At 47.0% G+C, this 19218-nt stretch overlaps 1 protein-coding gene across 1 annotated transcript in view; it reads right to left on the reverse strand.

Moving 5' to 3' along the window:
* Window positions 1-19217, reverse strand: part of ACOX3 (acyl-CoA oxidase 3, pristanoyl) — a 34380-nt gene extending 15163 nt beyond the window's left edge. The window contains exons 1-8 of the mRNA XM_054172426.1: window positions 19170-19217; window positions 15986-16165; window positions 14431-14664; window positions 13354-13425; window positions 11085-11174; window positions 9884-10027; window positions 8864-8952; window positions 54-150 (exon numbers count right to left, since the gene is read on the reverse strand). Of these exons, the coding sequence (XP_054028401.1) occupies window positions 54-150; window positions 8864-8952; window positions 9884-10027; window positions 11085-11174; window positions 13354-13425; window positions 14431-14664; window positions 15986-16153 (894 nt within the window). The 5' untranslated portion in view covers window positions 16154-16165; window positions 19170-19217. The remainder of the gene's footprint in view (window positions 1-53; window positions 151-8863; window positions 8953-9883; window positions 10028-11084; window positions 11175-13353; window positions 13426-14430; window positions 14665-15985; window positions 16166-19169) is intronic.
* Window position 19218: the final 1 nt, after the last annotated feature.

Consider the following 19218-nt stretch of genomic DNA (forward strand, 5'->3'; position numbering starts at 1 on the left):
TAACCTACTTGCACCTTTGTATCTTTATTAATGAACCAAACCTTGATTCCTACCTGGACTGCACTTGAGTACTTCCCCTCAGCTGTGACATCTCCAGCCACATTCAATATGTTCTCTTTTGGTATCCTGACGTTGTGGAACATGGCAAATCTGTTCAGACAAACACACAAGCAATGTAAAATCCACCCCAGCACAGCCTGAGGTGTGTACAGCACAGAAGGAAAGGCAGAACAAAGCCAGGACAGCACATTGATCACATCAGTGAATAGAATAGAATAGAATAGAATAGAATAGAATAGAATAGAGTAGAGTAGAGTAGAGTAGAGTAGAGTAGAGTAGAGTAGAGTAGAGTAGAGTAGAGTAGAGTAGACCAGACCAAGTTGGAAAAGACCTTAAAGATCATAAAGTCCAACCTATAATCCAACACCATCTAATCAACTAAACCATGGCACCAAGCACCCCATCCAGTCTCTTCCTAAACACCTCCAGTGATGGTGACTCCACCACCTGCCTGGGCAGCACATTCCAGTGGCCAATAACTCTTTCTATGAAGAACTTCTTCCTCACATCCAGCTTAAGCCTCCCCTGGCACAGCTTGAGACTGTGTATTCTTGTTCTGGAGACAGAGCCCATCAAGCCAGGCAGGTATTCACTAGAGTATGCCTGGGAGAACAAAGGTTTCAGCCTCAGGGCAGCAGAGGGAGGTCAAGGTGGGAAATTATTTGCTCTAAGTCTTTAGTTTGATGTGTTAAAAAAAAAAGACAGAAGATAATGCTTACAACCCCCAAACACCTCACTGAATCTAGGAGACCATTTCAGCAGCTTCCTGTAAACTCATGGAATGGATGAAGGGTGCGTGTCAAGAAGAAGGGGCCAGGCTCTGCTTAGTGGTGTCCTGTGATAGGATAAGGTTTAACGGATACAAACTGGAACCCAGGAGGTTCCACCTCAACACAAGGAGAGACTTCTTTGCTCTGAGGGTGCTGGAGCCCTGGAGCAGGCTGTCCAAAGAGGTTGTGGAGTTTCCTTCTCTGGAGGCTTTCAAGACTCATCTGGACATGTTCCTGTGTGACTTGCCCTAGGTGATCATGCTTTGGCAGAGGGGTTGGACTCAGTGATCTCTAGAGGTCCCTCCCAATCCCTAACATTCTGTGATTGTGTGAACAACTCTTTTCTGCTCAGAACGTTGCTGTGCCGTTGTGACCCACACAATTCTGCTGAGTCACATGCTTTACTAAAGTATTGTTCAGTCCAGTCTGGAGACTGCTTTGGAATGGAGATACTGCAGATTTTCATGAGTCTAAACCACCTATCTGTGAGTGCCACTCATATTACTGTGCTACAAACAAGCACAGAGCTAAAAGAGTGCCTGGAGAAGGGACTGAATGGAGAATTTCCCTTTGTTTAAACTCAGGCAAGGACTTCTGCTCTCTGCCATGTGGCATATTAAAAAGGAAGAGCCAGGTAACCTTTTCTTACTCATGCTGTTCTAGCCCCAGTAAAGAGGGAGGTTGTCAGAATAGGCAGAATGTCCTGAGGATTCCTGTTCTTCAGAAGGAAACAGCTGAACTGCCTCACCCCGATAGGAAACAGAGCTTGATGCACGAGCACTAACATCAGCTCCCCTCACCAATATCTCAGCATCTAACAGCACTTCAAAAGCTGCATTTGTAATCAAAGCAAATTCCTTTTCCCTGCCAATGCAGCCTGATCTATTTAATAAGGCACAGGAGAGCCAGGGCTTTCACATTAATAAATTACATAAGGGCTGAATAGCTGCACGTGCTTTAGAACTGGGAGCTGTTTCCAAGGAAACATATCTGCACGCTGGATTTCTCCAGCCTTAGACAGCCACAGAGACAAGCATGCTATCAGCAGGGAAGTCATTCTGCCCCTGCACTCAGCACTGGTTAGGCCACACCTTGAGTCCTGTGTCCAGTTCTGGGCCCCTCAATTTAAGAAGGACATTGAGACTCTTGAATGTGTCCAGAAAAGGGCAAAGAGGCTGGGGAGAGGCCTCGAGCACAGCCCTGTGAGGAGAGGCTGAGGGAGCTGGGGTTGCTTAGCCTGCAGAAGAGGAGGCTCAGGGGAGACCTTATTGCTGTCTACAACTACCTGCAGGGAGGTTGTAGCCAGGAGGGGGTTGGTCTCTTCTCCCAGGCAACCAGCACCAGAACAAGAGGACACAATCTCAAGCTGTGCCAGGAAAGGTTTAGGCTGGAGGTGAAGAGAAAGTTCCTCCCAGAAAGAGCTGTTAGGCATTGGAATGTGCTGCCCAGGGAGGTGGTGGAGTCACCATCCCTGGAGGTGTTGAAGAGGGGATTGGATGTGGCACTTAGTCATGAGGTGTTGGGTGACAGGTTGGACTTGATGATCTCTGAGGTCTTTTCCAACCTTTCTGATTCTATGATTCTCTCCTAGCCGCACAGCAGCCACTCACTGCCATTAACACTGCTCAACAGGGCTGTAGGAAGTGCCACTTTCAGTGACACAACCACTTTGATACAGAGGGAAATTCAGAATTGCCCAAAACTTGACTTCTGCCTTTTTCATATCTCTGAAAATAAAAAACCTACTTAAAAAAAAAAACAAACCCAAAAAGGACATTTTGGTTAAATTTGCATTCCCTGCTCCCTATCTCCCTAATTAAACCCACCACAATTAAGCCTGTACAGCAAGCCCAGTGTTCTTGAGCAACAGCAGCTATATTAGACACAGCTTCAGCTTTTGCATAACATCAGAGTCACAGGATGGGTTGGGTTGGAAGGGACCTTAAGATCATCTAGTTACAACATCCCTCTCATGGGCAGGGACACCTCTCACTAGACCAGGCTGCTCAAGTCCCCCTCCAACCTGGCTTTGAACACTTCACAGAGATGGAGCCTCCAAGGACTTCTCAGGGAATCATCACCTTACAGGGAAGAAGCTCCTCCCAATGTCTAATCAACTTTCTTCCACTTTGAAGCCATCACCCCTCCTCCTGTCACTCCAAGCCTTTGTCAAAAGTCCCTCCCCAGCTCTCCTGTAGCCCCCTTCAGGTACTGAAAGGCTGTTCGAAGGTCTCCCCGCAGCCTTCTCTAGGTTGAACAGTCCCAACTCTCTCAGGCTTCTGTCAGAGGACAGAGGCTCCAGCTTTTGTGATACAATCCTGATCAAATCTAGAGGAAGTCTTTTGAAAACACTTTTTGAAAGTTTCATTCTAATCTTTCCAACATAAATATTTGGCTAATTCTCTGCCTCATCAAAAACCATCTGGAATGATGTGGATTAAAGCCCATATTACCTTCCTCATGGGGTCTTTTTTCCCCCCACAACCAGTGAACCAGAAGATTTCTAATCATTATGTAGCAATTTAGTTTCTTCAAATCAAGATCATAGAATCATAGAATTGTCAGGATTGGAAGGGACCTCAAGGATCATCCAGTTCCAAGCCCCCTGCCATGGGCAGGGACACCTCACACTACAGCAGGTTGCTCACAGCCACTTCCAGTCTGGCCTTAAAAACCTCAAGGCGTGAGGCTTCTAACCACCTCCCTGGGCAACCTGTTCCAGTGTCTCACCACCCTCATGGGGAAGAACTTCTTCCTAACATCCAATCTGAATCTACCCACTTCTATCTTTGTTCCATTCCTCCTAATCCCATCATTGCCTGACACCCTAAAAAATCCCTCCCCAGCTTTCTTGTAGCCCCCTTCAGATACTGGAAGGACACAACAAGGCCTCCTTGTAGCCTTCTCTTCTCCAGGCTGAACAGCCCCAACTCCCTCAGTCTGTCCTCATAGGAGAGGACGAGTTCAAAGAACAGTTAAGCTTCTCCCCCTGAAATTAGCCATTACAGACACATAATTGCCTTCATTTTCTGTATACCACTATTGAAATAAACTCACATAATATGGCAAAACCTTGAGGAAGCTAAAGAGAGAGAGAGAGAAAACTAGCAATTAAAAAATCACACATCTGCATAAAGAAATAAGTTATAGGCCTGTGAGCAGCAGTGCTGAAAATAAAAGCAGAACCTAACAAGACCTGGGAGTCAAGACACCCTAGTGAGATCATTGCCAACTGCTGTTATGCTTCTTCTCCAAGGGCTTTGCTGTTGGCAGTTGTTAACCATACTGGCCAAGATGAACTTGGACATATTAAAGAGAAATGGTCAGGTTTCATGAAGTCACTGAGCACGTCTCTAAATGGTTATTAGCCCAGAAATCAGAGTGAATAGCCATGGACCACATCTGGCAATGCAGTTAGGGGGAAAGCTCCTTAAAGAATTGCAGAAATCTCTTCCAGCAATGGAGCTATAAAGACAGTCATGGGGATATCAGGTACCAGCAGGGCTGGAAAATGGCTGCATTTCACTTGGTGATGACATGACCATAGGGTTGAAAGCTACCCTGCTAGGGCCTCTTCTGCATAGCATATGTGTGACTGGGATCAAGAAAGACAGAGAGCTGTCACTTCAAACACACAGCTCAGGGCTCTTACAGCAGTGTGCAGGTCTGCACCATGGAGCCCACAGGTAAACCAACCCTAGCCCACAGAGTTCTACCTGCATAAGCCGAGCAGACTGAAGGCTATGCCAGAAGCAGCATTCTTAGATTCACTGCATTGTTTTGGTAGGAAAAGCCCTTTAAGCTCATCTAGTCCAACCATTCTCTAACTCTGCCAAGGCTGGGGCTAAAAACCATGGCCCTTAGCACCACATCTGTGCCTCTCTGAAACACCTCCAGGGATGGGGATTCAACCAGTTCCCCAGGCAGCCTGTGCCAGGCGTTGAGAACCCTTTCAGTGAAGAAGCTTCTTCTAATATCCAGCTCTCCTTTTACAGCTGCCATTCATTCCACTGGATCACCTGGATCCTCAACAAGCAGAGCTTTTGCAGTGGGTGGGTTTTTGCCTCAGTTACTTCCATTGTGAGAGCTCAGTGAACAGCACATCTCTGCCAGAGCACTAGCAACAGGTGGACATTTTTATTTGTGAAAATGAAGACTGAAGCTCTTGCATCCCCTGCTGGAAGTTTGATTTATACTTTGCCAACAAGGCACAAAACCAGTCTAAACTCTCCATAAATAACACTGGAGTCCTCTTTTCAGCCACTGATGTACTGATTACACAAATGGTTGTAAATGGTAGAGAGAGAAAAACACTTTCAGACATTGTAATGTGATTTTGTCTGGGTAGCTGAAGTTACAAAGACCTGCAATCCCATGGGATTTTGGGGAATTCCAATATGAAGCTCTGAGACTTAGAAGCAGCAGGCCAGCTGACTGGATTTACACTGCAAAAATTCCCACATCCCTTCTGGAATTCCTTCTCTCAGTGAAAACATCACACTCTGCACCAGCAGGAAATTAGCCTTCAGCCAAATGACCCAAGAGATTCATTCTTTTCCAGAGCCAGAAGAGACAGCCACCATCACCTACTCTGTTTTCTTACATAGCATAAATCAACGTTATTTCCCAAGAGACCTCTGGAATTTCTTCCCTATGCCCTACCAAAGTGTTTAGGATCTCAACATTCTGTGCCTATATTGAAGATTGGTAGCATCAACTTACTGAAGTGCAGGCATGAAGCCTGGCAACTGCCAGAGATGTCAGATTCTGGCCTTCACTCTGACCATTTAGAATCATAGAAGCAATAAGGTTGGAAAAGACCTCAGAGATCATCAAGTCCAACCTATCACTCAACACCTCATGACTAAGTAAACCATGGCTTCAGGTGCCACGTCCAATCCCCTTTTGAACACCTGCATGGAAGGTGACTCTATCACCTCCCTGGGCAGCACATTCCAATGGTAAATTACTCTTTCTGGGAAGAACTTTCTCCTCACCTCCAGCCTAAACTTCCCCTGGTGCAACTTGAGACTGTGTTCTCTTGTTCTGGTGCTGGTTGCCTGGGAGAAAAGACCACCCCCCAACTGTCTACAACCTCCTTTCAGGTAATTGTAGAGAGCAACCAGCTCCCCTGAGCCTCCTCTTCTCCAGGCTAAACAACCCCAGCTCCCTCTCCTCGTGCTCAAGGCTGTGCTCGAGGCCTCTCCCCAGCCTCGCTGCCCTTCTCTGGACACATTCAAGTGTTTCAATATCCTTCTTAAATTGAGGGGCCCAGAACTGATTTATGCTGAGTTTCACTACATGGAAACATCTCTGAGTGACCAAAGTGTCTGTGACAGCTGAACCAGACTCCACACATACAGCAAACACCTGGCAAGGCATGCAGCAGAGAGCAGCACCTGCAGGCATAGCTGAATGGAATGCTTGCCTACACAGCATGCTCCTGCACTGCAGGCTGTGCTTTCTCTGGGCTAAGACAGGATGTAAGATTACTAAGGTACTGCTAAACTACACAGGAGAAGACGCTGACAAGGCAGTGGCTGCTAAAATGCCTCCCTGTGAATGCAGGTTTTTTGCAGATCATGCAACCAACAGCTGATTCTCCAGAACTGGCACAGCTTGTTGTCAACACAAGGTTAGGAATCTTTGAACTCCCCAGTGCCCAGCCAGGCCTTCTGAGAAGCAATGGGTACAAGTGCTGACATTTTGGACAGCTCCAGGTGAGCAGGAAGGTTGCAAGGTGAAAACCATCCCTCCAGTTCTTGTGAACAACTTTGGCATCTAGTCTGAGACCTCTCTGAAGAAGTTACCTGAGGTACATCAGGAACAGAGAACTTGAAGTGAAGGAAGGCTATCTATCAGCATTGGGGCCCCATCCCTCACACTTAATTTGCAGGTGCTCTCTGAAACTTCAGCTTTCCTAGTGCAGGAAATGTCTTAATCCACACTTCAATGAGATGGAGATCCATGAGTGGAGCTCCTCTGGTACTGCAGTTAGCAGCAAATAATAGTTTTTTACAGCAGCATATGCAAAGTAAGCAGAAAGCTTAGCAAGTCCTATCACTGCTTTAAATGCTATGTGGTGGCACAGCTCAGATAAAGGACTGGTTAGGCCACACCTTGAGTACTGTGTCCAGTTCTGGACCCCTCAGTTTAAGAAGGACATTGAGACTCTTGAATGTGGCCAGAGAAGGGCAATGAGGCTGGGGAGAGGCCTCGAGCACAGCCCTGTGAGGAGTTTAGGCTGGAGGTGAGGAGAAAGTTCTTCCCCGAGACGAGTTGTTCACCATTGGAATGTGCTGCCCAGGGAGGTGGTGGAGTCACCACCCCTGGAGGTGTTCAAGAGGGGATTGGACGTGGCACTTGGTGCCATGGTTTAGTCATGAGGTCTGTGGTGACAGGTTGGACTCGATGATCTTTGAGGCCTCTTCCAACCCTGGTGATTCTGTGATTCTGTGACTCCATCTGGCATGGAGATGGGAGGTCACTGGTACCTCTTTCTTCCAGTGTGTTATGTGGATTCTCATTCAGCTTGCTCAGCTGTTCACAGGAATTTCAAATGCAGGAAGGTATTTTAGGAAGTGCCCCATTTCCACCCCCCCAGCAGATCAAAGGACAACTGAGTTTTTCAGTGCCATGCATGCTGATGCACTGTGCCAAGCACAATCTTCTCCCTCCTTTGTGTTTCGCACAAAGATATGCAGCAAATTGAGAGTGAACAGCAGGATTTGAACGTTTCCACAGAAATATGGCTCATGCTGCTGTGCCATCTGGTGGCTACTAGATTGGAATGGAGGTGCAGGCAAAACCAGCCACCACGACCCAACCACCCTTCATTTCCAGACCTTTCCTACACTTGTTTTTCCTAAAACCCCTTCATTTTCTGTATTTTTTGTCTTTGTTAGCTGTCTTTGTTAGCTGTCTTCAGCTAACAAAGCATCCATGAGAATGAGGTGCACAAACAGTGCTACTTTTGGCACTGCAGCCTGTTTGTGACCTCACAGACAACAAACTACAGCAGACCTCTGACCTTCTGGACAGCAAGTCAAAGCTATTATGTTTGAACCCAGCATCTCTCAGGGTGTCTGCACTTTGTTTACTGCAGTGGCATGGAGCTGTAATGAACTGAAGCAACTGAATAGGGTAAATATGAGACAAAGAAGAGTTTCTCCCTCACACTTACTATTTTAGGTCTCTGTCTTTACACAGAGCTATGCAACTAATACAGGGGTATGAATCATTGTTTTTACATCAGAGTTGTTTTAGTGCAGAAATCTACCTCAATTTCCCCACTGCCTCTCCTCCATCTATGAGATCTCACCTGGAGTGCTTTTTCCAGGTCTGGGGCCCCCAACACATGAGAGACATGGACCTGCTGGAGAGGGTCCAGAGGAGGCCACCAAGATTATCAGAGGGCTTGAGAACCTCTGCTATGAAGACAGGCTGGAACAGCCTGGAGAAGAGAAGGCTCCTGTGAGACTTTAGAGCTGCATTTCAATACCTGAAGGGCGCATACAGGAGGGCTGGGGAGGGACTCTTCAGAAGAGCCTGTGGTGATAAGACAAGGGGCAATGGAGCAGGGGAGACTTAGGTTGGACATCAGGAGGAAGTTCTGCACAATGAGAGTGGGGAAATACTGAACAAGCTGTCCAGAGATGTGGTTGAGGCCCCACCCCTGGAGACATTCAAGACCAGACTCAATGTGTCCCTGGGCAGCCTGATCTAACTGGAGGTACCCCTGCTGACTGCAGGGGTGTTGGACACGATGACCTTTGAGGGTCCCTTCCAACCCAATGCACTCTGTGAATACTTTAGCAGTGACACTTCCTATTCCAAACAGTGGGAGCAGCAGAAAGACCCAAGGTTATTCAGGTATAAAATACTGAAATTCAAGATTTTCCAGCCTGGGTTGTTGTTTGCTTTTTAAAACAGCAACTTAAAGCCATGAGTGAATAGCTCAGAAGTAAAGCCAGGACTGACACAGGAGGAGACTGGAACCCCAAATGCCTCCTCCTCCAAGCAGATTCACTTACCCATTATCAAACCCATTCTGCCCAACTTTCTTCCCTATGTCTCCTACCATCACACCTGGCATTGGCAGGAGAGTTTTTGTGTCTCGAATCTGCAGGGAAAGGGAACAAAACAACAACTCACTTGTGGAACACTGCAAGCTATGGGTTGAACTTTCCAAAGAGTGGAAATAAATATTCCCAGCCTGTACTCTGTTCTTAACAGTAAAAAGAAGCTCTTTTCAAGCACTTCATTCTGGATGTGACTTGCACTTAAGTATCCCTTAATGAAAATTACTCTGGCAATGAGACTAATTACATCACTTTGTTAAATAGGCCTTCACACTGATGACTGCTCTCATCAGACTAGAACTGAAACCTTCCTCAGGTGCACATAGCAGGAACAACCTGAGCTTTTATGTACCAATCACCTTTGAGGTATTCCCCAGGTTTATGGCAGATCCTGCTCAGTTTGCACCTGATTCAGTTTGCTCTGTACAACTTCTCTATGGCACTCCCAGGTTTTCTGATGCCTTTAACCTTAGAAACTGATCTCTGTGGTAGAGGCTTGCAGGTGTCAGGCAGGGGTCAGCACTGGGACCAGGACTATTCAATCTACTCATCAGTGACCTTGCTGAGGGTACAGAGGGCACTGTCAGCCAGTTTGCTGATGACATCAAACTGGGAGCACTGATGACACTCCCTCAGGCTGTGCTGCCATTCAGCCAGGCCTGGGCAGGCTGGAGAGCTGGGCAGAAGAAATTGAAGGAAATCCAACAAGGACAAAGGTAGAGTCTTGCATCTAGGAAACAACCACCCCATGGACCAGGACAGGCTGGGGACTGACCTGGCTGAACCCTCACAAAATCAGTGAACATTTAAAATCCAGTGGACTTCCTGGAACTGGAATGAAGGCCAAGCTCATTAATTAAAGAATCTTCTGGTCAGATGTGAACAACAGCATAGGCAGAAAGTCTTTCATTTGAACCCCCTCTCCCCCTACCCCTCAAAAACAGGAGAAGATTAGCAGTATTTCTCCCCTACCTGTACAAGAAAAGAATGCAACCCTTGGCACTGCCCATCAGGGGTATAGAGCTGGGCATACACAACTGCATGAGTGGCATGCTTCCCCATATTACCAGACCAGAACTTTGCAGCTTCAAAGTCAGGAGTATGGATGATAAATTCCTGTAGCCAAAAAAGCAAAGAGCACATTATGTAAATGATAAAAATCAGCACATGCCTTTTTCTTTTTGTGTTTGTGCCCATGGAAGTGCTTTGAAAACATCCAGTAACTTCCAGGGTTTCATTCTGTACTCCACTCCCACAGCTGAGCTCCCTCTGTGTTCAACTTGGGAGAGAATTCCTGTAGACAGGAAAAACTTGGAGCTGCAAAACCAGCAGGAATCTGTTTGTTTGCCTTAGGAATAAATGAAGGGGAGAGAGAGCTGCCTGTGAACTGAGGCACCCACAGCACAGGACCTGTGATACACTTCTCTGCTTTGGTTTTCTTCAATCAAATCTCCCTAAAATCATTTTCCCCTCAATGTATCCAGCTTTTTCTTCTGCCTTTCAAGCTGAACTCAATTCTTTCTTGTTAATCAAAGAAATCCTTGGATCGTTCTGTCCTGTCAGCAAGTAACCTGAGTCTCAGAGTGTCAAACGTGATTCCTGTGCAGCAAGGACCAATCTGAGAGTTAGGATCAAAGGTGGCACTAACATGATTCCTCTGCAGCAAGGACCAACCTGAGTGTTAGGATCAAAGGTCCATAACAAGAGAACACAGTCTCAAGCTGCGCCAGGGAAGGTTCAGACTGGATGTTAGGAAGAATTCTTCACAGAGAGAGTGATTGCCCATTGGAATGGGCTGCCCAGGGAGGTGATGGAGTCACCATCATTGGAGGTGTTTAGGAGGAGACTTGATAGGGTGCTTGGTTGCATGGTTTAGTTGATTAGGTGGTGTTGGATGATAGGTTGGACTCGATCTCGAAGGTCTCTTCCAACCTGATCTATTCTATTCTATTCTATTCTACTCTAAAGGTGGCACAAACATGATTCCTGTGCAATAAGGACCAACCTGAGTGTTAGGATCAAAGGTGGCACAAACATGATTCCTGTGCAGCAAGGACCAACCTGAGTGCTAGGATCAAAGGTGGCACAAACATGATTCCTGTGCAGCAAGGACCAATCTGAGTGCTAGGATCAAAGGTGGCACAAACATGATTCCTGTGCAATAAGGACCGACCTGAGTGCTAGGATCAAAGGTGGCAGTGGTCCGGATTCCTTTAGTATTGGTTCCGTGGCTGAGCTCAGTCAGGGCAAAACATCCAAAAATCTAAGCAAGGAGATACAAGGCACAGCTCAAGCTTTTGTTACAGCAATTAAAACAGTTAAAATTTTCAAACGACTGCAAATGTAGCTACTGGAAAGTCATTCACAAGTGTAAGAAACCAATCAAATGGAACCTTGAGGAGAGGACATCATGCCTGCCGTGGGGGGAACAGCTGCACTGTGACTTTGCTGACGGCTGACTCATTCAGGCAGGTACAGATTGTTACATCCAAGGGTCAAGTTTGCAGCTCTCTGGGTTGAAATAACCATTGGGTGGTGAAAATCAGCAGCTCTGCCTGCATTGCAAGCAGTTCTGGGAACTCTTGAAGTTAGGAGAAAAACAGAACGAGGCTTTTTGTATTCAAAGTTGCAAGCAGCCTGCATTACAGATAAGTTTGGATAAAGGATACATTTGCCTTGCCCAGCGGGGCACTGACGGAGTCCTCACCGCTGGAGGGGTTTCAAAGCCATGCAGATGTGGTGATGCAGGATGCGGTTTGGAGGTGACCTCGCAGTGCTGAGCTAACAGTTGGACTTGGTGAGGTCAGAGATCTTTTCCAATCTAAATTATAGTGTGGCCAGCAGGGAGGTCATTTTGCCCTGTGCTCAGCACCGGTTTGGCCACACCTTGAGTCCTGTGTCCAGTTCTGGGCTCCTCAGTTTAGGAAAGATGCTGAGTTGCTGGAAGGTGTCCAGAGAAGGGCAACAAAGCTGGGGAGGGGTTTAGAGTACAGCCCTGTGAGAAGAGGCTGAGGGAGCTGGGTTGCTTAGCCTGGAGAAGAGGAGGCTCAAGGGAGACCTTCTTGCTCTCTACAGCTACCTGAAGGGAGATTGTAGCCAGGTGGGGCTTGGTCTCTTCTTCCAGGCAACCAGCACCAGAACAAGAGGACACAGTCTCAAGCTGCACCAGGGGAGGTTTAGGCTGGATGTGAGGAAGAAAGTCTTCATTGAAAGATTGATTGGCTATTGGAATGTGCTGCTCAGGGAGGTGGTGGAGTCGTCATCACTGGAGGTGTTTAGGAAGAGCCTGGATGGGGCACTTGGTGCCATGGTTTAGTTGATGAGATGGTGTTGGGTGGTAGGTTGGACTTGATGATCTCAAAGGTCTTTTCCAACCTGGTTAATTCTATTCTGTTCTATCAATGCATGCATTCACTTGGTACTCAGCAGCCTTTGGGAACACCTCCTGCTTGAAGTCACACTGAAATGTATGTACTGGAACTCTTTACCCTAGACTGGTTTGGCCTATAGTAGCAAACCTCTGATAAGCAAGTAAGAATAAAAAGAAACACACCACAAAAGCCCCAAACGCAACCCAACAGTGAAACCTCAGGCAGAATTATCCTGGCAATCACATTTCCTTAGACTTTTGTGTAGATTGAGAGTCATTAGAAGAATTCATCTGATTTCTAGCATGGGATATCAAATCCAAACTGTGCCAGTGTACTGCTGTCTACCAGCAGGCAGATAAACACAGTGTCAGAAACCTCAGTGACCAAGGGAGGTGGATGGCTGGCAAACTGATAAAGAGTAAGAAAGCAAGCATGAAGCTCAGTTTGGGTGTGCTCAGCACATTTCTCTTGCAAATCAAAGAGGGACAAGGCCAGACTGTGAATGTTGCCTGCAGGGCCAAATGGCATCAGCAGGAGAAATTGTTTGGGGTTGGTTCTTTCTGCATCACACTGGCTGCACTTCTTCTGCAGGGCACCTGGTCCTGAGTCCCCACTGGACTCCATGGGGTGTTTCTGTGGCTTTAAAGCATTATTAATTCCTGTTTCATAGCACCAGAATGGAATGTTTACAGCACCAAGGCAAGAGTATGTGTGGCACAGTGTATCATGCACACGTGGGAGCGTCTGAGCACGCAGAACTTGCTAGGATATACTTTTAAAGGCCAGTGGACAGAGACAAAAGTGGTGTGGTGCCATCTACACTCCTTTTGGGAGGAGTCCTCAGACTTTGTTGGCCTGTTAACTTGGAAAATCTTCAACAGATCCAGCAAGTGGCAGAATAGCCAGCAGTGAGGACAGGCAGAGTTCACTCCTTCATTCTGCACTGGTCATTTCTTTAGCTATTTAGAAGTACCTAGGAGGGTACAGAGATTAGGAAGAACTCAAGGGTGCAGACAGTGCCATGGTTTTGATGGCTGCCAGTTCTCTCAAGTTATCCAAAAATAAATTTACCTCCATGCTGTAAATTTTTTGGATGATGTCTGCAAATCTGTTAGCAGCACTCAAAATTGCACCTCCAAATGCCTGTGAAAACAGAGAATTCCTGATGAAATCAGAGCCCACATGATGCGAAGCACAAGTTGCACACCCTAGCAGTACTGATGGCCTTGAGAGAGCCCAGGGGAAGTAGGCTGCACAGTAAACTACTACTTAGACTACAGCTAGGGGAAGCAAACCAGGATTTGATCTTGTCAAGGCCTCTTTACAGAGAACTGAAATGTTCACAGTTCTGAGCTGTTCAAGTCTTCACTGTAAACTCTTAAGCTGCTTAATGAGCTCACTTTCAACTCAGTGTTGGTGATGTCCCCTTGAGTAAAGTAAAAGCTGAAGCCTGTTCTAGTTTGGTTTATTGCAGATGGACGGAGAACTGAAGGCAGTTGCTTCAAGATCAGACAAGAACACTGCAAAGGTACCTTCAGGTTTTCTAGATGGATATTAACATAACAAACCTCAAATTCCCAGACCATCCCCTGCCATGTGACTAGTAAAGCTTAATAAGTTCAACTGATAGTATTTAACCACCTCTGTCATCAAGTATTCTTCCTGAAAGACTCATCTAGGGAGCAGAATCCCAGCCAGTGATGTCAGCAAGAAACTTTTTACTGGTTTCTCCTCCTTCTGGATTCTGCCCTTACTCAACACAGGGAAGTTCCTCATACCTCTATCTGTAGCAAAGACACAGGTACCAGATAAGGCACAACAGCCAAGCTCTTTGGCTGCTAATGCCACAGAGAGGAGGCAGAGGATTAGCCAAAAGAGGGTGGAACTGTAACATCAGAACACCTTCCTGCAGCTCTGTCTACTGTTCCACCATGACTTTTCAAGTGGGCTTCCAGGGGAGACAGGGCTTAAATGACAAAGATCTACTAACCACATCCCACAGCTCTGATTTTTGTAAACAGTTCAAACAGTATTGAAAACAAAGGCCTGGAGAAAGACAGCTCTTTAATAAAGCAGGCAGAAAGCAATGGAATTACAGTACTGCCAAGACACGTACATTTAAATCCACCCTTTTTGAGCTGTACTTACCCCACAATGTAAGCAGTACTGGATACACACAGACCAGTCATACATTCCTACAGAGGCTATCATAGTAAGTAGCTTCAGTGGGTTCTCCATGACCTCTTGTTGAGTAACAAACTCATACTCAAAGAGCCTTTTCAAGCGCAGGAACGTCAGCTCCTGGTATTTCTCACGGCACAGATCTTCTCCAGGGTGATGTGCAAAGAGAGGGTCACTCTCCAGAGCAGAGAAGACTCTGTTCTTCAAGGGGGAAAAAGCTGACATGAGAATGTTTATCTAAAAGCATTAACAAATAATAAAGTTCTTCTAGGATAATACCAGGCCTCAAACTACTTTAGTTTGCTAGGAAGATGTAAATGTATCAAGTGGTGATGGGTTATGCCCATCCTGAAAGCAGGGGGGAGGGCTTGTGAGAGCATTGCCCTCCCTGCAGGGGGTTTTCTCCCCTGGGAAACTGAGGTTTGGCTGTTCCACTCCCCCTCCCTGCCCAGCAAAGCTATAAAAAGGAGGACACTGCAGCCATTAGCTCTCTGGGTCCCTGCCTTTGTTTGGATGAGGACTGCTGGTGGCTCCCTGCTTCTCTGCCACGTGGTCAGGCCTGATCCTTCTCCCTTCTACCTCCACTCCTCTTCAAAGAGACTGGTTTTGTATTCTTATTTTTTTTTCTCCCATCCATCCTTGTTCCTTACCCTTGTGAACCCTACCTGTTATTGTTACACATATATATATACACACACACACATATATATATGTATATACATATATACAGATTGTTTAAAGAAAATTCTTTACCTCTCTACTTCCAGGCTGACTCCAAATTGTTTCTTGGTAGATTTGCTCCTTCCCTTTCTTTTTCCTCTCTATTGGGAAGGAGGAGGGGGGGAGCAGGGGAGGGATTCTCAGCCTTGCCCCTATCTGAGCTCTTAAGTCCCAGTTAAGGCTCAAACCACCACACAAGTCAAAGCCCCAGAGAACTGTGAACATAAATTTAAATGGTTTGTTGTCATAGGTACAATTCATGCAGCTACAACTGAGGAAAGCTCCTCCATCACAAGGTAATAAATGAGGGACTGATCCAATCAGAATGTAAGAAAACAGTGGGGTAAAACCTGCTTGCTTTTGATAGCAGCTTCATTATCACACTGTTATGAAGCTGCTTGGCAGGATCTGAAGGGCAGAGGCCCTCAGTCTGAGGATAAAGGTGAGGCTGCAGGGGGTGCATTCACATGGAAAAACGCCATGGTGGTGAAGCCATGGAGTACCACAACTGCTCTGGTCCCAGATGCAAGGAGAATTGTACTTCATTTAATGAAAACATCCTCTGCAGCCATTCAGTATGGGGATGTGTATCTCTTACATGCTTCCACGTGGATTTTGTTTTACATTAGATGATATACCATGGCAATTTTTTTCCCCACCCCTGTGTCTTCACAATACCCATCAGTATCAACATCTTCTTAACTGGCTGCCACGGAATTCAGAGTAAACACTCTCCCTCTGGCAATCACTTCTACTACTATCTCCCAAATTGAAACATGCTTACAATTCCTGCAGGATTTACCTTAAGCTGGATGATATCTTCACCATCCAGTAGCACTGCCAGCTCTCTCCAGTTGAAGGAAGCCTTCTTACGATAGCTGCAAAGTGGCCCTTTAGGGAAATCTGGCAGCAGCATTTCCCATGAGCTTTGGTTGCCAGGGGCTTCTTTCAGGTTCAGTGGAGATGCCATTGCCAGCTACAACTGCACCAAAGACACATCACAAGCTGATGCAGCACAGATGTGCCACTTTCAAGAAATCCAAAGTGTTGCTAATTAAATCCACAGGCTTGTGCAAATGTATGAATGCAGCAGTGCAGAGCCAACTAAACCCTTGCCCTTCCAGCCTTCTAATTCAATTGGCTTCATACCATCTTCCTTCATACAAGGAAAAAACCCAAACCCTTTGACCAAATGTAAATGAATTACCTGATCTTTGTTATTGAAACATGAACAAAACCTTTGGAAATCAGCAAAACCTGAACTATTTTGGGACAGGGTTGGTTACTATTGTGTAGTAAGAAAGGGGAAAGAGCTGAAAGATACAAGCAAAGCAATACCTAACAGAATGTGGTGTTGGGCCATAGGCTGGACTTGATCATAGAATCATAGAATCAGTAAGGTTGGAAAAGACCTCAAAGATCATCAAGTCCAACCTGTCACCCAACACCTCATGACTACTAAACCATGGTACCAAGTGCCATGTCCAATCCCCTCTTGAACACCTCCAGGGATGGGGACTCCACCACCTCCCTGAGCAGCACATTGATGATCTCAGAGGTCTTTTCCAGCCTCAACATTTCTGTGATTCTGTAATATCTGTTACTTCACTTCTGATATACATGGAATTGTGTATATAAAAGCAACTCCACATGCAAACCCTGTTCACATGCAGGAGGTGCCTATCTCTTAAGTCTCCTATTGCTCAAGACTAAATTTTGAGCAGTATAAAGCATGAACTTTGCAACCACACCTCGTTTTCCCCCTCTTTCTTCCCTAAGTTTCCATTTTCATTTCTGTTATTTGGTGGCTTATAACATTTTCAGTCTGACTTCCCACTAAGCATTCTTCGCCGTGCTGAGCTGGCCTCAGTCTCTTGTGTATGTGACCACAAGCAGCAATGTCCCCTGCAGCCCGGTGGCATTTTGCTGTGTGCACCTACGGGCCGTGCAAGCACTCTGCCAAAGCTCACAGATCCAGCAGGATTTCAGGTTTTGGGGATCCTGACCCAAAGAGCAAAGCCCGCGCTGCTCCCAGCAGCAGATGCGGCAGTGCCCTCTGCTGCCTGCTCAGATCACACCCGGCAGCTTCTGTCTGCGCAGGTGGCAGAGGCCTGGGTTACGTTTGTGAGACGCTGAAGTGATCAGGCAGGGCCAGAGAAGCTGTCCTCATTGTAACAACGGGACGGGAAGGAGCAGTTCTCAAAGGCACTGCCAGGCCATTCAGGTGGAGGGCTGGCCAAGGGGTCAGTACTGATTATAAACACCATACAGAATCACTGGATCACAGAATGTTAGGGATTGGAAGGGATCTTGAAAGATCATCTAGTCCAACCCCGCCTCCCAGAGGAGGATCACCTTCAGCAGATCACACAGGAACACATCCAGGTACATCTGGAATAGCTCCAGAGAAGGAGATGCATTCCAAAAGCTAACAGCTTGTCATTCTACTGCCTCTGCCACTTCTTCCTCATCACCTTGATAAACCTCATTGCTGCATTTCTTCTCTTTCCACCTAATCTTCTTAGGGAGGTAATTGCCTGGTTCTGGACAGAACAGACATAGCACAAGTGGCCTGCAGGGTAGTGCTTGCATGTGACTTCCAAATCTCTGCCAGGATGGTGCACTTTCAGTATTGAGCAACAGATTGGGAAAGAAAGTAAGGGGGTGGGAAAGGCATTGAGAAAGAATATTTCAGCCTGAAGACAAAACAGGTATTACTATTCTAGCTGGTAGAAAAAAACAAACAAGGCAATTCAGGCAGAAGTTCAAGGCTGACATCAAAACTTTGCACTTGCTGCATCTGACTTTATTTACATTGCAGATCAGGGAGACTGCTCGAACAAGGAAACCTAAGGATCCTGTGCTCCCAAAAACATTACAACTTCTGCCTTCACACAGCACTTTAATATAAATTCCCTCCAAGCAAACAGTTTCAAAACTAATCATGAAGTCAGCCCAGGCAGTTGCAAAAGTCAAGCAACCAAGGACTGCCCTAAAGAATAAGTCAGTGTCAGCTTTGGCTGAATTGTTGTGTTATCAACAATTACTCTGCAGAAGGATGACACTGCACAGACACTTGGTAGCTGTCAGGCACACCACACCACCAACCTGTTATCTCAGAAATGCCATAACTAGGAAATGCAGAGCCTCTGGAAGAGGAATGGAGAAAGAGAAGTCAAAGGCAGGGAAGTAACCCACTCGAGTCCTTGGAAGCTGATGGGAGACATTCCGGGTCTCTACAACTCCCAGAAAGGAGATTGGAGGAGGGGATGTTGGTCTCCGCTCATTACTAACAAGTGACAGGACAGGAGGAAATGGCCTCAAGTTGCACATGGGGAGGTTTAAGTTGGCTATCAGAAGCTTCTTGACTGAAAAGGTTCTCAGACACCAGGCTAGCCAGGGAGAGATGAATCCCCAACCCTGGTGGTGTTTAAAAGGTGCTGAGGGACATGGTTTAGCCCCCCACTTGGTGGAGTTAGAGAACCGTTGGACTCGATGATCTTCAAGGGCTTTTCCAACCAGAACAACTCTATGGAATCACAGAATCCGTAAGGTTTCACTGCACCATCGCTACTTGAACTGCCAAAACTCAGGATGGCACCTCCTTTCTGTCCGGTGGTGAGAAAACAGATAAAGCAAACTGCACAGTAGCCTGGGGTCTCTGTAGGGAGCTCTGTCTCCTTGGGGAGCGAAGCAGCGCGGGGGCTCTCCGGCTGTCACTCTCCGAGCGGCGCCGGTTACACAGCCGCAGTCACAAACACAACAGCCACGGTTAAACTGCCCCGGCGCACGCCGGCCCTGGGAGCAGGTGCGTCCCGTTAGCGGCTGTTTATCACCGCGGCAGCTCCCACCCAGTTGGCAGCTGCCGGCTCCCCGGAGAAGGGCTGCGGGGAGGCGCTTCCCTCCTGCCCTGCGGTGAACAGCCCACGGCCGCCCCTCTCGGGGCTTCCCCAACCCGGCCCGGGCTGCCGCGACGCGGTACGTACCTGCGACCGCCGCCGTCCCCGCCTCAGGAACTGACGGCAGCAGCCTGCG

Source organism: Dryobates pubescens, chromosome 23, assembly GCF_014839835.1.
Source record: "Dryobates pubescens isolate bDryPub1 chromosome 23, bDryPub1.pri, whole genome shotgun sequence".
Taxonomy (NCBI): domain Eukaryota; kingdom Metazoa; phylum Chordata; class Aves; order Piciformes; family Picidae; genus Dryobates; species Dryobates pubescens.